General features: G+C 50.7%; 1 protein-coding gene across 6 annotated transcripts in view; it reads right to left on the bottom strand.

Annotated features, from left to right (window-relative positions):
* The window catches only part of LOC134352682 (capping protein, Arp2/3 and myosin-I linker protein 3-like), a 102,830-nt gene that overhangs the window by 54,152 nt on the left and 35,088 nt on the right, over positions 1-13,590 (bottom strand). For all 6 annotated transcript variants that reach the window (XM_063060064.1, XM_063060063.1, XM_063060067.1 and 3 more), the window contains 5 exons: positions 13,337-13,406; positions 11,127-11,208; positions 10,595-10,691; positions 10,269-10,323; positions 74-246 (listed from right to left, as the gene is read on the bottom strand). In XM_063060064.1, the coding sequence (XP_062916134.1) occupies positions 74-246; positions 10,269-10,323; positions 10,595-10,691; positions 11,127-11,208; positions 13,337-13,406 (477 nt within the window). The remainder of the gene's footprint in view (positions 1-73; positions 247-10,268; positions 10,324-10,594; positions 10,692-11,126; positions 11,209-13,336; positions 13,407-13,590) is intronic.

The raw sequence follows: 13,590 nt of genomic DNA, 5'->3' as shown, positions 1-13,590 counted from the left end.
TCTTTCCATCACCCCTCCCCTGATCTCTCTCCCCCTCCCCGCCCCCTCTGCCGCTGCCCCCCCCCCACCGTACCGGAGGCTGCTGTTGACCTGCAGAGCCTTGCCCAGCATCCTGGCGCCGAGGTCACCCAGCCCGTTGCCGGTGATGTCGAGCTCGCGGAGGCAGGCATTGCTGCCCAGAGCGTTGAGGAGGAGGCTGCCTCGGGAGCGCAGCCTCGAGTGGGCCAGGGAGAGGGATCGAATCCTCTGCGGGGTGGGGGGAGAACACAGACCGGTCAACAACTCCTCCAGCAGGGGAGGGAACACCTCCCAGTCACTGCCCTCCCCGAGGGGTACACCCTCCCCCTCCCCCTCCACAACTCTCCCCCACACCAACACTTCCCTGCACCAACCCTCCCCCCACCAACACTCCCCCCGGCAACCCTCCCTCCACAACTCTCCCCCACACCAACACTCCCCTGCACCAACCCTCCCCCAGCACCAACACTCCCCCCGGCAACCCTCCCTCCACAACTCTCCCCCACACCAACACTCCCCTGCACCAACCCTCCCCCAGCACCAACACTCCCCCCACAACCCTCCCTCCACAACTCTCCCCACACCAACACTCCCCTGCACCAACCCTCCCCCCCACAGCAACACTCCCCCCGCAACCTTCCCTCCAGAACTCTCCCCACAGCAACACTCCCCATGCAACTCTCCCTCCACAACCCTCCCTCACACCAACACTTCCCTGGCAACTCTCCCCACGTCAACACTCCCCATACAATTCTCCCTCCACAGACTCTCCCCCACTCCCTGTCCTAGGGGGCCGGTGGCTAATGGGGTGTCTCTGGACTGACCCAAGCTGAGAGGGATGGGGTGGGGAGAAGGTGGAGAACCTCTCCACTCTCACCTCAAACCCACCAGAACCTGACCCTGGGAGAAAAAGACTGCGACTGCACCCCCCCCCCCGGTAGGGCCACCCTCAGCCTCATTGCACTGCCCAGCGTAATCAACCCCTCCCAGCCCAAACATTCTCTGCTTACCCAGAGTCTGGGGAATTGTGGATTTTATTACCACAGGCAGCTGTGGAGGCCAGGTCGCTGGGAGTATTTAGAGATCCTTGACTGGGCGCAGCACCAAAGGTTACGGGGAGAAGGCCGGGGAGTGGGGCTGAGGAGGGGAGAATGGATCAGCCATGATTGAATGGTGGAGCAGACTCGATGGGCCAAATGGCCTAATCCTGCTCCTGTGTCTTATGATCTTCTTACCCCTCCCAGTGGGCATGTAGCACCAGGCTCAGGGGCCGGCTGTTATCAGATTCTTAATGGGCCTCTGGAACGATAAGATGGGGTCTTGACCTCACGATCCACCTCGTTCTGATCTTGCACCCTTATTGTCTGCCTGCACTGCACTTGTTCCTGTAGCTGTGACCCTTTACTCTGTGCTCTGTTATCGTTTTACCTTGTTCTACCTCAATGCACCGAGTAATAATCTGATCGGCGTGAACAGCATGCAAGACAAGCTTCTCACTGTATCTCGGTGATGGTGAGAATAATAAACCAATTTCAAGTCCAAGGCAGTCCCAGTCTATGCCATCTCTCCTCATAGCTCCAGCCCTCCAGTCCCTGGAATCTTCTCCGCACCCTCCCCAGCTCAATCACGTCCTTCCTATAGCGGGTCGTCCAGAACTGCTCCCAGTTCTCCAAGTGTGACCTCACCAACGTCTCGTCCAGCTGTAACGTCACGTCCCAACCCCTGTACTCTACGGGCGTACTGTTGGAAGTGAACTGACTGGCTATGTCACGGTCTGTGGTACGGCAACTCGAACGCGCAGGAACGTACGAGGCCGCAGGCTCAGCCCGAGACGTAACGGACACCCCCCCCCCCCATCGTGGGTAGCATCTACAGGAAATGCTACCTGAAGAAGCGAGCGTCCATCACCCAGGCCACGCCATCTTGGGCAGGAGATACGGATGTCCCACACAACTAGGTTCAGATTCCTGAACCAACCAGCACAACCCTAAACACTAGCTCAGTACAGCAACACTGTGACCACTTCTAATCTACAACGGACTTTGGTTTGTTCTTTTAAGTGTCCTCTTTCTTGTTAAAAAAAATAGAAAGTAATTTATGTTTTGGCTGTCTACAAGAAGGGTCAGAGCCGTCTCTGTTTCCTGAGGAGACTGAGGTCCTTTAACATCTGCCGGACGATGCTGAGGATGTTCTATGAGTCTGTGGTGGCCAGTGCTATCATGTTTGCTGTTGTGAGCTGAGGCAGCAGGCTGAGGGTAGCAGACACCAACGGAATCAACAAACTCATTCGTAAGGCCAGTGATGTTGTGGGGATGGAACTGGACTCTCTGACGGTGGTGTCTGAAAAGAGGATGCTGTCCAAGTTGCATGCCATCTTGGACAATGTCTCCCATCCACTACATAATGTACTGGGTGGGCACAGGAGTACATTCAGCCAGAGACTCATTCCACTGAGATGCAACACAGAGCGTCATAGGAAGTCATTCCTGCCTGTGGCCATCAAACTTTACAACTCCTCCCTTGGAGGGTCAGACACTCTGAGCCAATAGGCTGGTCCTGGACTTATTTCCTGGCACAATTTACATATTACTATTTAATTATTTATGGTGCAACTGTAACGAAAACCAATTTCCCTCAGGATCAATAAAGTATGACTATGACCAGTGCCGGTGATGGTGCTGCAAGTAAGTTTTTCACCGCACCTGTGCAGGCGTGGACTTGGGCAGTTGACAATAATCTCGAACTTGGCGGCTCCACGCTCCGGGCGTACAAGACTTTGGTCCCTCGTGGTATTATAAACGACTCTCAGGTTACTCCTCAGCTCCAGGGAAAGCAACCCCATCTTCTCACTGCACCTCGGTACTTGTGACAAAAATAAACCAATTCCAATTCCAAACCCGTTCAGACTCTCTTATAATTCCAGCCCTCCGGTCCCGGTGAATCTTTTCCACATGCTGTCTGTAGCTACCGTGCGCCCTTCCGCCACACAACGTTCCCGGTGAGGTCTAACAGATTCCTCATGCACCTGTACAGTACAGGCCCTTCGGCCCACAAAGCTGTGCCAAACATTTTACCCTACTCCACGATCAATCCAACATCTCCCTCCCATGCAGTGCTCCATTAATCTTTCATCCATCCGCCCATCTGAGAGTCTCTCAAATGTCCCTAATGTATCTGCCTCTACCAACACCCCGGCAGGGTGTTCCACACACCCACCACTCTCAGTATAAAATAACCTGCCTCCGACTTCCACTCCCCTGCTTTCCCCAATCACCCTAAGACTGTGGCCTCTCATACCAGCCATCTCCTCCTGGGGGAGAAGTCCACTCTATCGGTGCCTTGCGTCATCTTGTACACCTCTACCATCACCTCTCATCCTTGGCTCCAAAGAGAAAAGTCACAGGACCATAAAATATAAGGGGTCCAAAACTGCTCACACTACCCCAGGTGAGGCCTCAGCATCACATCCTTGCTCTTCTCTCAAAATTAATATGAACAATGTATTCGCCTTCCTTGCCACCGACTCAACCCTGTAAGTTAACCTTCAGGGAATCCTGCACGAGGACACCCAGGTCCCTTTCCCCCTCGGAGTTTTGAATTTTCTGCCCTTTGGAAAATAGTCCATGCCAGTGATACCCATCGGGGCAGTTACGTGTCCTAAGGGGGGCATTAGGGGAAATAGAAGTCGGTCAGCGTTCAAGATTCTAGGGGGGTGGAGCAGGAAGCGTCACCCTCACCTGAGGTGTGAGACCCAACTGACTGTTAGTAGAGCAGGTACTTCCAAAGAACAGGATGAGGCACTGGAACGCAGGAAGAACCAGGCGGTGACCACTCGCCATCGCAACGCATCTGAAACTCGACAATCTCATCCAACCTTATCAACCAAACAGACATTACTGGGGATGCATAAACTAGCAACCAGGGTGCCCAACAGTTCCCCCTGACTGGTGGCATGGAACGAGTTCATGCAACTTAACAGCTGGTAAGACGAGTACCCCCTCTCAACGTTCTCTACAGATCTACAGAAAACAGGTCGCACGACAATACAGTGCTGGCTGGAACCAATCGGTGAAATGAAGCCAATCAGTGAACCTGCCGCCCCGAGGATTCCTCTTCAGGTGTCCGAAGCAAACTCGGCTTCGTATGTGCGGTCAAGAACCATCTTTGGGGATTGTGAGACCTTAAGCGATTAGTCAATCGTGCTAACTAGAACAGTATAAAGGTAGCTCGCTGAACACCAGTTCTGTCCTGACCAATATTCGGATTCCAATCTGAATCCTTGTCAACGGAAATTTCACTGTTGTGATCGTCTTCATCTTCACCTCGCTGTTCCTTTGTGTGCCGCTACTATCGTTCCATCTGTGTCAACTCGCTATCATCATCAACATCCGCTAGGTTTTCCCAGTTTGTGTTAAGTTTTTATTTTAATTTAGCTCCATTAATGATGGATAAATACAGTACGTACAGTGCAATCTCTATGAGTCTGAAAGTGGTGAAGCCTTGAATTCTAATCCTTAGAAACAGAACCTACAGAAAGTGCGTCAATACAACGTTACATACCTGGAGTTTGGTTTTGTTCTGTTCCTGTCAGATCAGCAATGACCCATGAGTCTTACTTGTAATACTGTCTCTTCTTTTTATCTTCAGCTGTCCATCAATTTCGATGTTGACTGAGGCCTGGGCAAGGTTGTATGGAAGACCGGCAGTTGCCCATGCTGCAAGTCTCCCCTCTCCATGCCACCGATGTTGTCCAAGGGAAGGGCACTAGGACCCATACAGCTTGGCACCAGTGTCGTCGCAGAGCAATGTGTGGTTAAGTGCCTTGCTCAAGGACGTACACGCTGCCTCAGCCAAGGCTCGGACTAGCGACCTTCAAATCACTAGACCAATGCTTTAACCACTTGGCCATGCGCCAACACACTGTACTGTCTAATGAAGCCATGAAACCATCAAGATTGCAGGAACGCTTCAGTAAAAGACACCCTGAAGAGGCTACTTATGGTATTACTCAGTTCCAGATGATGAAAGAAGCATTTGGAAAGCATTGCACACTCCAGTCATTTGCCAAGAGCTAAAAATGACCTTGATAGTGGTCTCATTGCTGCTTATAACATTTCCAAAATGATAGCAAAGTGTGGAAAATCTCATACAATTGGTGAAAGATTAATAATGCCTCTTGTGTCAGAAGTGCTCACCACTCTTCTCAAAATGGATACCAGTATTTTAAAATCAATTCCTCTGAGTTATTGCTGGTAGTTCGTTATATTGATGAAATGTGTGAAGACATTGAGCATCAATGATGCACAGGGCGACAAAAAACAGAATTTGGGATACAACTGGATGAGTCAACTGTGTGAGATAAGGAGGCATTGCTAATGGCATTTGTACAGCTTATCAAAAATGGAGAAGTTTATGAAGAAATTCTCCTTTGTAAAAAGTTAAAAACAAATTTCAACAGAGAATCAATCTATGATGACCTCAAAATATATATTGGGAATAAAAGTATTCCAATTAGGAACATGATTTCTTGTGCAACAGAGGGAGCTTCATATCTGACAGGAACAGGTCACCATGCTGATTTAGAGGCATTTATGAAAAAATAATTCCAAGTCTGTTTGCAATCCATTGTGTAATTCATCATTAACATCATGCAGCCAAAAACCTCAGCCAGTGACTTTTTTCAAGCATGAGCCTTGTAACAGCTGCTATCAACAAACTTAAAGCTCATCCATTAAATAGCAGAATATTTCACCAGATAAGCCAAGATAACGATGAAGACTTTGAACGCTTGCTTCTTCACACTGAAGTGCATCGGCTGTCAAAACACTGCTGTTTAAAATGTCTCTTTGATCTTTTCGACACGTTGAAATTTTGCTCAAAGTCGACAAGAGCTTGGAGAACAAGATTGCACATTTACATGCAGTTGTGGCGTACCTAGCCGAGCTGTATGACAAAATGAACATTCTAAATATGAAACTGTAGGATGAGAATTTCAATATTATCCAGGAAAAAAAGTGCAGTGTCCACTTTGATCAGAAAATTGGGAATATATAAGCAAAACATTTGTAGAAGAATGTTCTCACAGTTTCCCTGCATGGAAAATATGGCACTCTCACAGATGGTGATTTGTAAGAGTACTGCTTACACCTGCAGTCACTAAAGAAGGATTTTCAGATTCAATTCGAGGATGTGAACGATCTGGAAATTCTGGTCTGGATAATTAACCCATTTCTTTGTAAGGTGGAAGAACAGGAAGAGAAATATTCAAAATTCAGAATGATATAGAAGCAAAAATGCTTTTCAAAAATACCCGTTTTTGTGGTGTGTGCCTACACTGTCAAACTGCTCTTCATTGCATTTCCATCCTCCTACCTTGTTGAAAGATGCTTCAATGCAGTGAACAACATACTCACAAACAAAAAAAAGAAACCACTTGTTACACATGGAGACTTAAGGCTTTTGCTGTCAAAACTTGAACCAGATATTTCAACTCTTGTTAAAAACCATCAAGGATCACATTGATATCAAAGCTGTTGTACTTGTACTGTGTAAGCTAGGTTTAAAGACAAATAAAAATTTAAGGCAGAATCATTCTCTGATGTTAGCATATGGTACACACATTTTTACACTTGAGGGTGCTGGAAAGTATATTGTGCTTTGGGGGGGGGAAGGACATTAGGATGTATGAAAGTTCTTTAGACGGCTATGAAAGGTTGGGAAACACTGGTCTACGCTTTTGTTCCTTCTACCAAAATGCATGACCATACACTTCCAACACTTTATTCCATCTGCCACTTCTCTGCCCCATTCCCCTGATCTGTCTAATTCCTCCCTGCTTCCTCAAAGCCACCTGCCCCTCCACAGAGCTGTCAATTCCACCATCCAAATCATTGACATATAACGTAAAAAGAAGCGGCCCCAACACAGACCCTTGCAGAACACCCTAGTCACCGGCAGCCAATCAGAAAAGGCTCCCTTTATTCCCACTCTTTGCCTCCTGCCAATCAGCCAATCTTCTATCCATGCTAGTATCTTTCCTGTAATACTATGGGCTTGTAGCCTGTTAAGCAGCCTCATGTTTAAGTTCTTGATTAGCCAGGGCATCAAACGGTACGGGGTGAAGGCAGGGGAGTGGGGATGACTGGAAGAATTGGATCAGCCCATGATTGAATGGTGCAGCAGACTCGATGGGCCAAATGGCCTACTTCTGCTCCTATATCTTATGTGTGACACCTTGTCAAAGGCCTTCTGAAAATCCAAGTACACAACATCCCCCGATTCTCCCTTGTCTATCCTGCATGTTACTTCCTCAAAGAATTCCAACGGATTTGTCAGGTAAGATTTTCCCTTAAGGAAACTGTGCTGACTTTAGTCTATTTTATCATGCACCTCCAAGTACCTCAAAACCTCATCCTTAACAATTGACTCCAACTTCTTCCCAATCACTGAGCTCAGACTAGATGGCCTGGAGTTTCCTTTCTTCTGCCTCCTTATAGTCATAGTCATACTTTATTGATCCCGGGGGAAATTGGTTTTCATTACAGTTGCACCATAAGTAATTAAATAGTAATAAAACCATAAATAGTTAAATAGTAATATGTAAATTACGCCAGTAAATTATGAAATAAGTCCAGGACCAGCCTATTGGCTCAGGGTGTCTGACCCTCCAAGGGAGGAGTTGTAAAGTTTGATGGCCACAGGCAGGAATGACTTCCTATGACGCTCCGTGCTGCATCTCGGTGGAATGAGCCTCTGGCTGAATGTACTCCTCAGCCCACCCAGTACATTATGTAGTGGATGGGAGACATTGTCCAAGATGGCATGCAACTTAGACAGCATCCTCTTTTCAGACACCACCGTGACAGAGTCCAGTTCCATCCCCACAACACTACTGGCCTTACGAATGAGTTTGTTGATTCTGTTGGTGTCTACTACCCTCAGCCTGCTGCCCCAGCACACAACAGCAAACATGATAGCACTGGCCACCACAGACTCGTAGAACTTGAAGAATGAAGTAACATTTGCAACTTGCAAGTCCTCTGGAACCATGCCAGAAACCAGTGATTTTTGAAAGATCATTACTGATATCTCCACAATCTCTTCGGCCACATCTTTCAGAAACCTGGGGTGTAGTCCAACTGGTCCAAGTGACTTATCCACCTTCAGATCTTTCAGCTTCCAAAGCACCTTCTCCCTAGTAATAGCAATTGTAATCACTTCTAACCCCTGATACTCTCAACCGTTGGGCATACTACTAGTGTCTTCCACAGTGAAGACTGGAGGAAAATACTTATTTAGTTCATCCGCCATTTCTTTGTCCCCCATTGTTACCTCTAGGGTGTCATTTTCCAGCGGTCCAATATCAACTCTCACTTCTCTTTTATTCTTAATATATCTGATAAAACTTCCGGTACCTTCTTTGATATTATTGGCTAGCTTACCTTCGTATTCCAGATTTTCCCTGCTTATGGCTTTTCAGTTGCCTTCTGTTGGTTTTTGAATGATTCCCAATGCACTAACTTCTCACTAATTTTTGCCCTCTCTTTTGCTTTTATACTGTCTTTGACTTCTCTTGTCAGCCACAGTTGCCTCATCCTCCCTTTAGAAAACTTCTTCAATTTAGATACTAACTTCTTCAATTTAGTATCTTTCCTGTACCTTCTGATTTGCTCCCAGAATCTCCAGCCATTGCTGTTCTGTTGTCATCCCTGCTAGTGTCCCCTTGCAGTCAACTTTGGCCAGCTCCTCGCTCATGCCTCTATAATTCTATTTTCTCCACTGTAATACTGATACGTATGACTTCAGCTTCTCCTTCTCAATTTACAGCCTGAAGTAGATCATATTATGAACACTGACTCCTAAGGGTTCCCTCACCTTAAGCTTCCTAATCAAATCCAGTTCATTACGCAAAACCCAATTCAGAACAGCTTTTCCCCCGGTGGGCTCAACCAAAAGCTGCTCTAAAAAAACATCTCGTAGGCATTCTACAAATTCCCTCTCTTGGGATCCGGCATTAACCTGATTTTCCCAATCTACCTGCATATTGAAATTCCCCCATGACCATTGTAACGTTGCTCTTTTGACATGTATTTTCTGACTGTAATTTGTAGCCCACATCCTGGTTACTGTTTGCAGGCCTGCGCATAACTCCTATCAGGGCCTTTCTGCCTTTGTAGTTCCTTAACTCTACCCACAAGGATTCTACACCTTCCAATCCGATGTCACCTCTTTCTAAGGATTTGATTTCACCTTTACCAACAGAGCCATTCCACCCCCTGTGCCTACTTGCCTGAATTCAATACAGTGTGTACCCTTGCATGTTAAGCTCCCAACTATGATCTTCTTTCAGCCACAGCTCAGTAATGCCCACAATATCATACCTGCCAATCTCTAATTGCGCTACAAGATCAGCTACCTTATCCCGTATACCACGCGCATTCAAATATAACAACTTCAGTCCTGTATTCATCACCCTTTTCAATTTTGTCCCCCTCTTACACTGCAATTTTGCCCTGTCACCTGCCCGTCCTTCCTCACCGTCTCACTACACACTGCATCTACCTGTACGCCAGCTGCCCCATCCTCAGCCCTATCATTCCGCTTCCTGTTTAGTTTAAATCATCCCTAAAAGTTCTAGCAAACCTGCCCAGGGGACACTAGTCACTTTTGTACGGGTCATACGTTCCCCAGAAGTGATCCCAATGATCCAGAGATCACGGTGACGTGATGGTTAGTACAACGCTTCACAGTGCCAGTGACCCGGGTTCAGTTCCCGCCGCTCCTGATCAGGAGTTCGCACATTCTCCCCGTGACCGCGTGGGTTTCCCTGGGGTGGGGCACTCCAGTTTCCTCCCACAGACCAAAGACTGTTGGTCACAGTAAATTGTCTCGCGATTACAAACTGGGTGATTGCTGGGTGGTGGGGTTCGAAGGGATGGAAAGGCCCATTCTGTGTTGTTTCACAGTAAAAAAATAAAATAAAAAATCTGAAACCCTGCCCCCCACACCAGCCATGCATTCGTCTGCCGAATCATCCTGGTCTTACCCCCACTGCCATTACTGCAGAGACTACTACCCTGGAGATCCTGCTTTTCCCTTTTTCCCGACCTATACTCTCTCTTCAGGATCTCCTCCCTTTTCCTGCCTATGCCCCAGTTCACTCAGCCTCTCCTCATAAGGCGTGCTCTCTAATCCAGGCAGCATCCTGGTAAACCTCCTCTGCGCCCTCTCTAAAGCTGCCGCATCCTTACACAGCCTTCCGCTTGGAAAACCTGGACCAGGGTCTGGAGGATCTCCTCGAGGGTCCTGGAGGAGAAAAGAGGGGGAGACAGTGGTCAGAGAGGGGTTATGAAAGGGTGTGGATGGCACAGAGGGAGGGGGAGGGGAAGGATGAGGGATGGGATGGGGGGGTGTGATGAGGTAGGGATGGGGAGGGATGGGAGAGGGAGGAAGGAGGATGGTGGGCTGTGGGGGTGGAGGGGGGGAATGGGGCTCAGGACAGGAGCAGGATGGTCAAGGTGGGCGGGTGGAAGGGATGAGTTGGGGAGGCGAGGGTGAAGGGAGAGGAGTCACTCACTTGCTCTTGACATTGCAGTTCTTCCCGAGGGAGAGGTTCCGGACGGAGGGACAGAGACCAAGGGTGGGGAGCAAGGTCAACAGGTCAGAGTCCAGCCCTAGGGTGGGGGAGGGTCACCAGAGGGTTCAGAGGTCAGACAGGGCGACCTTGTGTCCACTTGCCCTCCCTCAACCCCTCCTCCATCCTCTCAACCCACCTTCTCACACCCTCACCCTGTCTATCCTCCCTCTCCCCTGTCTGACCCTTCCTTCCCCACCCTCCTCTCTTCCTCTTCTCCATCCCCCTCCTACCTCCACCTCTTCCTCCAACCTCCAGCTACCTCTCCTACCTCCACCTCCCCCTCCTTTCCCCAACCTCCCCTTGCTTCTCATTTCCTCCCTCCTGACCTCCCCCCTCCACCTTGCCCCTTCCCCTCTCCCCTACACACCACCCTACCTCCCTCCTCCTCCTCCTACCTTTCCATCCTTCCTTCCCTCCACCGTCCGCCTCAATTCCTCTCAGTATCCCCCCCCCCCACCGCCCTCACACTCACCGTTATCAGACAGGTCGATCCCATTCAGCCCCCGGACACGGCTCACAGTCTCCTCCAGAACACGGGCACCACTCGACCTCAGCTGGAACGGGAAGGCGGGAGGGGAGGGTCACTCCGAGGGGAAGGCAGCTGAGGCTCACAGAGTCACACGGCATGGAACCAGGCACTTTGGCCCAACTGCTCCCTGCTAACCCAAATTCCCGCCTGCCCGTGTTTGGCCCATCTCCCTCTCAACCCGAACAAGGGTTGTTAATGAACCACTTCCTCTGGCTGCTCGTTCCTTCTGGATGAAAAAGTTGCCCCTCAGGTTCCTATTAAATCCCTTCCCTCTCACATTAAACCTGTGCCCTCTGGTTCTTGATTCCCCAACCCTGGGGAGAAAGACCGCACACATTCACCCTATCTGTGCCCCTCGTGGTTTTATACACCTCGATAAGGTCACCCTTCACTCCAAGGAGTAAGTCCCAACCTCTCTCCATAACTCAGTCCCTCAAGTCCCGGCCACACCTTTGTAAATCTCCTCTGGACTTCCCCCCCCTTCCCCGTAGCAAGGCGGCTGAAACCGAATGTGATGCTGAGTTACATCCGAGGAGGCGCTGGGACACACCGTCAGCGATGTCAGCTAGGGTCACCGGGTGTTTCGTGTCTCTCAATATCAGACTCCCTCACCCGGCCGACCCAGCCAGGGTTGATCAGGCCCTGGGCTTGATTGGTCCAGGGGTCTCACCTCTTAATCCACAGCCACCTGTGGGCTCGCTCAGCAGCCTCTGTGACGGTCCCGGTGGCTCTTTTCTTTGCAGACCTCGTAACGCCCAGGATGGAATAGGTTCTGCACGGTGAGCAGCCAGCTATACCTCGATATCCCACCTCAATAGGCTCACATCGTGCCCTCCCCCCCTGTCTCTACCAGCTCCTGGTATTTGCCCTTCTTACGCTCGAATGCCTCTTCGATCCGGTCTTCCCAGGGAACTGTCAGTTCCACCTTGACCCCCTGCTTCGCGGTTTCAGACAGAATGACCGTGCCCGGCCCCAGTGACCATGATGAGCTGAATGATCCTCAATACCCCAAGTTCGGCCTCACTGACATCCTGCAGAACTCAACATTGGGTCCCCTAACTCCTGCACTCACCGGCCCCGGCCGCGAAGGGCAGCGTGCCAAACACCTTCTTCACCTCCCTGTCTTTACCACCCATTGAGGGAGAGGGAGGGAGGGGCAGAGGAGGGTCAACGAAGGCAGAGGTGGGTCGAGGCAGGTCGAGGAGCAGAAGTGATGGACAGGCTAGTTGAGGGGGAGGAATTGAGGGAAGGGGAGGGAGTGGGGGCTGAGGGAAAGGAAGAGAGGAGATGTCGTGGAAATAGGAGGGAGTGGACTTCAGGGAGGGAGAGGAGGTAGGGGTCGAGGGAAGTGGAGGGGGGGGTCGAGGAAGGGGATGGTGTTGAGGGAAGGGCAGGGAGGGGTAGAGGGAAGGGGAGGGAGGGTTTCAAGGAAAGTGAAGGTGTTCAGAGAAGGGGATGGAGGAGTTTGAGGGAAGCGGGGAGGGTGCTGAGGGAGGAGTTTGAGGGGAGGGGAAGGAGGGACTCGAAGGAAGCAGTGGGAGGGTGTTGAGGGAAGCGGAGGGAGGGGTTTGAGGGGAGGGAAGGGTTTGAGGGAAGGGGAGGGAGGGTTTCAAGTGAAGTGGAGGGAGGGGGTAGTGGATGAAATGGGAGACTGGGGTTTGAGGGGCGGAATCGATCGGGGATCGGTAGGATGTGTGCCCTGGGAATGTTGGATGAGGCAGAGAGAAGGGCCAAGGAAGTGTGGTGGGGGGAGCTGCAGAGAGAACCAACCTCAGGCGGAGCCGGGGGCAGGAGTGAAGGAGAACTGCCCCTAACCTCCAATGCCAATAAATGTGCACCTAACCTCTGACCCCTGAACCCAGACCTATGACCTCCCCGTGACCCCAGACCGACCATGCGACAGCTGACTCTGCAGCCTCAGCCCACAGCCCCACGATGTTGGTCCGACACCCCTGGGACTCCCCTGTGACCCCTGAACCTTCCCTGTGACCTTACCCCACGACCCCTTGACCCTGCCACGCAACCCCGTGACCCTACCCTATGCACCCCCTGACTCTGGCTTACAAACCTTCCCCATGTCTCCCTGTGACCCCGCCCTATGAACCCGTGACCCCTCAACATGTGACCCCCGGCCCAGGAGTCGGGCCACTTACCTCACAGCTGCTCAGATCCAGGCTGAGGTCCGTCAGCAGCGGATTGGAGGCCAGACCGAGCAGGAGGGCCCTGTGGGGGGGGGGGGGAGAGAAGTGGGGAGGTGGTCAGCTCCCAAACACACAGCCCGGGATGGAAAACAGAGACAGGGACCTGCCCCCCACCCACCCACAAACGCCCTCACAGACCCAGGGCTTGTACTGTGCCTTGAGGTCCCAGAGTCACACACCATCGAACCGACCCTCTATCCCAGCAG

The sequence above is a fragment of the Mobula hypostoma genome, chromosome 10, assembly GCF_963921235.1.
Source record: "Mobula hypostoma chromosome 10, sMobHyp1.1, whole genome shotgun sequence".
NCBI lineage: Eukaryota > Metazoa > Chordata > Chondrichthyes > Myliobatiformes > Myliobatidae > Mobula > Mobula hypostoma.
Note: the sequence above shows the minus strand (reverse complement) of the source record. Positions and strands in the feature narration are given on the sequence as shown.